At 39.8% G+C, this 8,319-nt stretch overlaps 2 protein-coding genes and 1 non-coding gene across 3 annotated transcripts; 1 reads left to right on the plus strand and 2 right to left on the minus strand.

Moving 5' to 3' along the window:
* Positions 1–443: 443 nt before the first annotated feature.
* On the minus strand, positions 444–3,625 carry LOC145121930 (uncharacterized). The gene is made up of 3 exons (XM_079057610.1): positions 2,929–3,625; positions 1,201–2,293; positions 444–912 (listed from the first exon to the last, which is right to left on the minus strand). The coding sequence occupies exons 1-3, from the start codon at positions 3,623–3,625 to the stop codon at positions 444–446; spliced, it is 2,259 nt and encodes a 752-aa protein (XP_078913736.1).
* Positions 3,625–7,638, minus strand: LOC145121931 (uncharacterized). Its single transcript, XM_079057611.1, has 4 exons — positions 7,628–7,638; positions 5,353–6,033; positions 4,547–5,193; positions 3,625–4,457 (listed from the first exon to the last, which is right to left on the minus strand). The coding sequence occupies exons 1-4, from the start codon at positions 7,636–7,638 to the stop codon at positions 3,625–3,627; spliced, it is 2,172 nt and encodes a 723-aa protein (XP_078913737.1).
* On the plus strand, positions 5,248–5,354 carry LOC145123126 (small nucleolar RNA R71). Its single transcript, XR_013715003.1, has one exon. It is a non-coding gene; the product is annotated as a small nucleolar RNA R71 (small nucleolar RNA).
* Positions 7,639–8,319: the final 681 nt, after the last annotated feature.

Raw genomic sequence — 8,319 nt, forward strand, 5'->3', positions numbered from 1 at the left:
AAAATGCTCGGCGAGTATGCTTGGGAGGCGGCTGGTGAAAATGATTAGGGTAAAAGAAACCCTATTTGCAGATTGTAAAAAAAAATCAAGTAAATACGTGGACTCGTCGACTAGGAACACCTACTCGCCGAGTAGAAACGCGAGTTCGCGATTTTTCGTGGATTTCAAAAAGTACTCGCCGAGTAATTTATGAACTCGGCGAGTTCATCATTCAGTTTGAAAAAAACTCGATTTTTTAAGCCACCACCCCAAACTTTGAGCATTGCTTGCCCTCAAGCAATCATGTTAAGCATAATTTCAGAAGAAGATTGAAAAAAAAAAACAGATCCTAAAAGTGAAAAACAAAAAGAAAAATAAAGGGAAAAGAAATGCAAACTCTAAACTCGGGTTGCCTCCCGGAAATGCTTCTTTTTAAGGAGTCGTTAGCTGGACTCCTTCCCGCTCTACGTTTCTGCCATGCCTTCCAGCATCAGCCCTTCTTCAAGTTCTTCATTCCTCGGGATTCCTTCTTCATATTTTTTCACCCTATGTCCATTAACTTTGAAAGGAGTGCCATCTCTTGATAATAACTCAATAGCTCCATGTGGAAAAAATTTCTTCACGATAAATGGACCATCCCATCGTGACTTTAGCTTGCCCGGAAAGAGTTTGAGCCTTGAATTAAAAAGTAACACTTTTTGCCCTTCGTGAAAGTCTTTATTACCCTTGATTCTTTTGTCATGCCAATTCTTGGTTTTTTCTTTGTAAATCAAGGAGCTAGTGTAAGCCTCATTCCTAAGTTCTTCAAGAGCATTCATTTGCATCAACCGGTTGGTTCTAAGTTCAGCTACATCAAAATTGCACATTTTTAAAGCCCAAAAAGCTTTATGCTCTATTTCTACCGGTAAATGACATTGCTTCCCATAAACTAGCCTATATGGTGTAGTACCAATAGGTGTTTTGAAAGCTGTTCGGAAGGCCCAAAGTGCATCATCTAACCTATCCGACCATTCCTTTCGATTGCTACCCACCGATCTCTCCAAAATTCTTTTTAATGCTCTATTCGTCACTTCAGTTTGCCCACTAGTTTGTGGATGGTAAGATGTAGAGAATTTATGGGTTACCCCATATTTTCTTAACACTTTTTCTAATTGATCATTGGCAAAGTGAGTGCCCCGGTCACTAATAAGAGCTTTAGGGACTCCAAATCTTGAGAATAACTTCTTTAGAAAGCGCACCACCACCCGAGCATCATTAGTTGGTAAAGCTTGTGCCTCCGCCCATTTGGATACATAATCAACCGCCACCAAAATATATTTGTTCCCTTTTGACATTGGAAATGGTCCCATGAAATCGATCCCCCACACATCAAACACTTCACACACTTGAATACTATGTTGTGGCATCTCGTTTCGGGATGATATGTTTCCCGCTCTTTGGCATACATCACACTCTTTGACATATTGGGTAGCATCTTTAAAAATTGTGGGCCAATAAAACCCAATATCAAATATCTTCTTAGCCGTGTAATGTGCTCCATGATGTCCACTGGTGGGCCCGCTATGGCAATGCTCCAAAAATTTTCGGCTTTCCTTCCTAAATACACATCTCCTTATGATCCCATCCGCGCAGCTTCGGAAAACATATGGCTCGTCCCAAAAGTAGTATTTTATTTCTGAAAAGAATTTCTTCTTTTGTTGGCGGGTAAAATCTTTTGGAATATACTTGGTAGCTAAGTAATTAGCTATATCTGCAAACCATGGCTCCTCCCCCGTGGTCACTAAAATGTACTCGTCCGGAAAGTCATCTCCAATTTGATCTTCTTCCAATGCTTCCAAATGCGGGTTTTCTAGTCTTGATAAGTGGTCGGCAGCTACATTCTCCATTCCCTTTTTATCGCGTATCTCGATATCAAATTCTTGTAAAAGTAGAACCCAACGTATCAATCTTGGGTTTGCATCCTGCTTGGCAAACAAGTACTTAATAGCAGAGTGGTCAGTAAAAACAATGGTTTTAGATAAAATAAGATAAGGGCGGAATTTTTCAAAAGCATACACCACGGCTAGTAATTCTTTTTCAGTTGTGGTGTAATTTTCATGGGCCCGATTCAAAGTCTTGCTTGCATAATAAATGGGTCGAAAGTGCTTATCAACCCTTTGGCCAAGTACATCTCCTAATGCAAAGTCGCTCGCGTCACACATTATTTCAAAAGGTAGGTTCCAATTCGGGGCAATAATGATCGGGGCATTAGTTAATTTTTCTTTCAGAAATTCAAAGGCCTTTAAACACTCTTTAGTGAAATTAAATGGTGCATCTTTTAAAAGTAATTGTGTTAGAGGTCTAGTTATTTTAGAAAAATCTTTTATGAAACGGCGGTAAAAACCCGCGTGACCTAAAAAACTCCTAATGCCCTTTACATTAGTTGGTGGGGTAATTTAGCAATTGTATCTATTTTTGCCCGATCCACCTTAATTCCCGCTTTGGATACCTTGTGGCCCAAGACTATACCCTCTTTAACCATAAAGTGACATTTTTCCCAATTGAGGACTAAATCGGTTTTTTCACACCTTGCAAGCATTAGATCCAGGTTAGCAAGACAATCATGGAAGGAAGATCCAAAAACAAAAAAAATCGTCCATAAATACTTCCATGAATTTTTCCACCATGTCATGGAATATGGCCGTCATGCACCTTTGAAATGTCGCAGGTGCATTGCATAACCCAAAGGGCATGCGGCGATAGGCAAAAGTCCCACTCGGGCAAGTGAAAGTAGTCTTTTCTTGGTCAATTGGGTCTATGGGTATTTGAAATAACCCGAAAATCCATCTAAGAAACAATAGTAGCTATGGCCGGACAATCTTTCAAGCATTTGATCAATAAAAGGTAAAGGAAAATGGTCTTTACGAGTGGCATCGTTTAGTTTTCGATAATCGATGCACACTCGCCAACCGGTTACCGTTCGGGTCGGAATAAGCTCGTTCTTCTCGTTTGCTACGACCGTCATCCCGCCTTTCTTGGGCACCACTTGAATAGGACTAACCCATGGACTGTCGGAAATAGAATAAATGATCCCCGCATCTAAAAGCTTGACTACTTCCTTCTTGACCACTTCTTGCATGTTCGGGTTCAGTCTTCTTTGGTGTTGCACTACCGGCTTTGCTTCTTCTTCCAGGTTGATCTTGTGAGAGCAATAAGAGGGGCTTATTCCCTTGATATCGGTGATACTCCATGCAATGGCACTCTTTCTCTTCTTTAGGACATGGACTAATTCTTCTTTTTCAGATTTGGAGAGGTCAGAAGCTATTATAACAGGTTTTTGTTGGCCATCTTCAAGGAATGCGTACTCCAAGTGATCTGGTAGCGATTTCAGCTCTATTTTCATGTTCTGCATGGTGAACACATCGAGTCCAGTGAAGGGACTCGTCGAGTCCTGGTCAGAATTCGCGATAACTCTGGGTTCTTCATATGGACTCGGCGAGTAGATCGGGGCTACTCGGCGAGTAGGCTGCTCAGTGGTTTTTATTAGTTCATTATAATCAGCTTCTTCCAGCAGTCTCTCTATGTCCAGTAGGTCTCTTTCAGCATCAAGTTCTTCATCAAAGGCGATGGTGGACTTGTTTGGTTCTTCATTGTTCCATTCCTCCATTAATTCATCCAGCATATCAATTGAAAATGCCGTGTCATCACTGTTCCTTGCATGCACATAGCTTGATCAACCCCGAAAGTGACTGATTCATCTCCCACCCGTAGAGTAAGTTTTGAATCTCGCATGTCAACTATAGCGCTTGCGGTGTTAAGGAAAGGTCTTCCAAGGATGATCGGGACTTGAGGATCCGCTTCCATGTCCAAAATTATAAAATCCGCAGGGAACACGAACTTATCCACCTTTACCAAAAGATCTTCACAGATTCCCCTAGGAAATGTAACCGTTTTGTTTGCTAGGTGGATTGCCATGCGAATGGGTCTTGGCTCGGGGAGATCTAACTTTTTGAAAAATGAATAAGGCGTGAGGTTTACACTTGCCCCCGAATCGGCTAGTGCATATATGGTGGCCAAGTTTCCAAATTGACAGGGCAATGTTAAACTTCCTGGATCTCCTTTCTTCTTAGGAAGTGTGTTCAACATAGCAGCTGAACAGTTTTCGTTTAGGACCACCTTCTTCACTTCTTCCATTTTCCTTCTATTTGTTAGAAGCTCCTTGAGAAATTTGGCGTATTTTGGCATTTGGGCAACCGCTTCTATGAATGGTATGTTGATTTGAAGAGCCTTTATGTGTTCTAGAAACTTTTGGTAGTCTTCTTCATTCTTTTCTTGTCTAGCTCGGGTTGGATATGGAAGTGGAGGCTGATATGGCTTAATAGGAGTTTGACTTTTCTGATCAGGTGGCGGACTCGGCGAGTAGGGTCTGGGCTCAGCTGGTTCTGATCTTGATTCTGCCCTTCTGTCTCCTTTTCTTGCACCGGCTTCGGATCTTTGTTCTGAATAGGGGCCAGAGGGGTTATAATCTTCCCACTCCTAGTTGTGACAATGTTTATATGTACGCCTTTTGGATTGTTTTCGGTGTTACTCGGAAGTTCTCCTGGTGCTCTTTGATTCATTTGTTGGGCAAGTTTCCCCAGCTGCTTCTCAATGTTGTGAATAGATGCTTGCTGATTCCTTAATATTGTTCTTGTATCTTGTATTGCAGCATCGTGGTCATTGTGTCTTTTTTCGGATGCAGCTACAAATTTAGTGAGCATTTCTTCTAGATTTGGTTTCTTTTCTTGTACCGGCTCCTCCTTTTGGTAAAAACCCCTTGCCTTTTGTCTAAATTTCTCCTCCCTCGCTTTCTTGTACTCATCATAAGGGAGCCATTCTTTCTTAGGTTTTCGCCAATCGTCATCGAACCTATCACCACTAGAATAGCATACTTGCACTTTCTTATTCCCGTTCTCGTCCAAATCACGATCTCTAGTTAGATGAGGCCCATTGCAATTTTCACATCCTACCCGAATATCATGGATTGTTTGATCCATTTTATCCATCCTTCTATCCATGGTTTTCAACATTGCCATAACTGCCGACAAATCTTCAGAAGCTGCGTAAGCCGATCCCTTGGTCATATCATTCCTTGGATTGTGGTATTCTCTAGAATGCTTAGAGAATTCTTCAATCAGTTCTTTGATCACCGGGGGTGCCTTCTTTGTTAGGGGTCCTTGTGAGTCTAGGAGCTGCCTAGTTGTTACATTGACTCCATCATAGAAAATGGAGACTTCTTGTTGGCTATTAAGATCATGATGTGGGCAATTCCTTAGTAGACTTTTGTATCTCTCCCATGCCTCATAAAGGGACTCTCCAGGTTGTTGTTCAAAGTTGGCGATAGCTTTCTTCAACTTGGCTATTTTCGAGGGTGGGCAAAACTGGTCAATAAATTCTTCCTTCATCTTAGCCCATGTAGTGATGGATCCGGGAGGGAGTGACTTGAGCCAATCCTTTGCAGCACCTTTGAATGTAACTGGAAGCATACGAAGCAGCTGGGTTTCGCGAGGCACATTTAGAACATTAAAATAATCAGCTACATCATTGACTTCATCCAAGTGTTTATAGTCATCTTCGTGGTCTTTTCCATAGAAGGGGATCTCCTTGAGTTGAGCAAGAATGTGACCCTTAAGCTCAAAAGTGGCAGTCGCGGGAATTGCGGGTTGCATATGTCCCGGGCCGGTATCATCCCGTATCCTCTTCTTCCATTCGCCCATGGGAACTTTATCAATGTTCGCCGTGGTGTTGTCAAAGTTGCCTTCTAGATCGCTACCTTCTTCAAATTCGCTTTCTTCTCCTTCGGACTCGTTCACGATGTCTTCCTTGATTGGGTCTTCGTTTGCCAAGGAAGAGGTGCTAGATGCTCCTGATTTGCTGCTCTTTTTCTTGCTAAAAACGGATTTGAGATTCTTCAAAGGTGAGTTCTTTGAAGAAGCGGATTCTCCAACGGTTTTTCCTTTGTTCTTTCTTAGAGCGGACTCCGGATCTTCAAGTGGGGGAACCAAAGGCGTATTGGATCCTCGGGTCATGTAACAACTGCAATTAAAGTAAGAAAAACGCGTAAAAAGAATAAAAAGAAACTAAAATAAAAACTGTGAATCAGCGATGGACTCGCCGAGTAGAGTCGATTGCACTTGGCGAGTTTAAGGCAGAAACAGAAAAGAAAAGAAAAAAAAATCTAATTAAATTTCTAAAAACAGAAAACTATGAATACTAATCCTATCAACTAAATTACCTAAAAAAATAACTTTGTGCAAGATAATTCTCACACAAAGGATCGATAAAACTAGATATTAATGCTAATTTTTGAACCATTCCCCGGCAACGACGCCAAAAGCTTGATGTGTGTAAAATGCACTGGTTTTATTCCTACTCTAAAAATATAGATTTAGCATACAAAGGCAGTGAACCTGTCTTTTAGTGGTATAGTTGAATAAGTAGGGTGTCGAACTCAGGGAACGGAAATTAAACTAGTAACTAATTTTAACTAAACAAGTAATAAAAGTAAGGGTTTTCTCTAGTTTTACAAGACTAGAAACTTAAACACACCACCTAACACGTAATTAACTAATCAACTAAAGCAAGTAAAAATTCACCAAATTTGATAAAAGGGTTTCTGTTTAGGTCCAACCAATTCACTCCTATGGTTAATTTTATGGTAAAGTAATAAATTAATTGTTATTGGTTACCAACTATAGTGATTAGATTCGCATTCGCTGTTACCAACCCTTAGGAAATTAATCAATTCAAGCAGTGATCAAGTGTTTAAACTAATTAACTCCCTAGTTTAATTATTTGGATTAAATAAGATTTGTAATTGGTTAATCAAATTAGTAATTCAATTAACCTCTTGTTTGTTGGTGTCTCAAACAAGCTCACACATTAATTTACCCATTCTCTAATTAATCCTAGTTTCATATTCACTAATCCTAGGCATATAATGAAGTTTTCACATAAATCATATGCGGTTAACAATTAAGAGATGTTCATGCAGCCTAATTGTCTTCCTATTAACAGAAAATAGTTATGGTTAATGCATAAGGGTCTTTAACAAACTTAACTTAATAAAATCACCAATAATCAATCAATCAAAGTATAAATCAAACCATAGGAGTAATTTGGTCTTTCCTAAACAGAAACTACGAAAATTCAGCTCATGATTACAGTAAAAGAGAAGCTAAAAACGAATTTAGTTGATCTAAACATGATTCACTTCTAAGAATAAGTGGAAAGTTTAACCTAATTCGCCTTGAGTCTTCTAAAGATCAAAGATTAGGGTTCTTCAGGTCTCCAAGGGTTTCCTCAGTCGCAAGTAATTCTCCAGAGATGCCAAAAAAACTCCCTAATTCGGAATTAGATCATCTATTTATAATTATCTCAAAACAGGTGCAACTCGGCGGGTAGGTATCCAACTCGCCGAGTTCCTTTGAGAAATACGTGTACGGCAAGGATTCTGGACATTACTTCGCGAACATTCATTGGAACTCGCCGAGTAGCTTCTGGACTCGCCGAGTAGCTCCAGGTTTGTTCTTCTTTCTTCATTCTCCAGCTTCTGATTGCTTCTCCTTCTTCCTTTTTGCTTCCAAGCATGTCTTCTGGACTGAAATATAATTTAGACATTATTAAGTACCTTTTGTCCATATTATGCAAATAATTAGCTAATAATTGATAAAATCTATACTAAACACATGGCTAAATATACACATATCATATGATTACGAAGATGGGTTATTGCATACAACATTCGGAAATCCTAACTATGTTTCTCTTGAGGTCCTATCTAACAGAGGGCATCCCGTTTTCATTTCTTCATATTACAACATTACATTTAAAAAAAAAACCACTTATGGTAATCTCATTTATTCATTTGCATATTATAACATTCTTCCCATCTTCAATCACAATTGGAATCGGCAAACCGGGAGTTGTTTGATTCGCAGATGGAGTTTCGGAAAGCGATTGCGGATATCTGCATGGGGAATCCGAACGGGTATTTGGAGGTTGAGAGCGGAATGGAATCAGAGAAAGTGGAGATATTGAAAAAGGGAAGTGGGGGGTTGAGGGGGTTGATTGAAGGGGAGGAGTATTTGTTTCGGAATTATAAAGAACAGAAGTCTGAACTTTTATTGAAGGTGAAAGAGTTGCAACACAGGTTGGGTTCTCATGTTCCAAATATTTTGTAGTTTTTTTTTTTTCTTGTGTGTTCTTTTCTTATTCTTATTAATCCGAAATCTTCATTTTTTAAGGTTTTTGTTTGGGTGTTTTTCGTATTACGGGTATGAGTGATTTGGGGTTTTTTCTGAATTTTACTGTTTTTCAACT

This window comes from Lactuca virosa, chromosome 6 (genome assembly GCF_052849685.1).
Source record: "Lactuca virosa cultivar CGN04683 chromosome 6, Lactuca_virosa_CGN04683_v6, whole genome shotgun sequence".
NCBI classification, from domain to species: Eukaryota; Viridiplantae; Streptophyta; class Magnoliopsida; order Asterales; family Asteraceae; genus Lactuca; species Lactuca virosa.

Excerpts from the sequence above, each read along its gene's own strand:
- LOC145121930 (XM_079057610.1), bottom strand. The coding sequence starts at position 3,625 with ATGGAGGAATGGAACAATGAAGAACCAAACAAGTCCACCATCGCCTTT. Across the intron at positions 2,294-2,928 it reads TCCGACCCGAACGGTAACCG|ATGCACCATTTAATTTCACT; the intron begins GTTGGCGAGTGT and ends TACTTTTAAAAG. Across the intron at positions 913-1,200 it reads GTGGTGCGCTTTCTAAAGAA|GCTAGTTTATGGGAAGCAAT; the intron begins GTTATTCTCAAG and ends TACACCATATAG.
- LOC145121931 (XM_079057611.1), bottom strand. Across the intron at positions 5,194-5,352 it reads CCACCCTCGAAAATAGCCAA|GCAGCTCCTAGACTCACAAG; the intron begins GTTGAAGAAAGC and ends TGTAACAACTAG. Across the intron at positions 4,458-4,546 it reads AGCACCAGGAGAACTTCCGA|AACAAAGATCCGAAGCCGGT; the intron begins GTAACACCGAAA and ends GCCCCTATTCAG.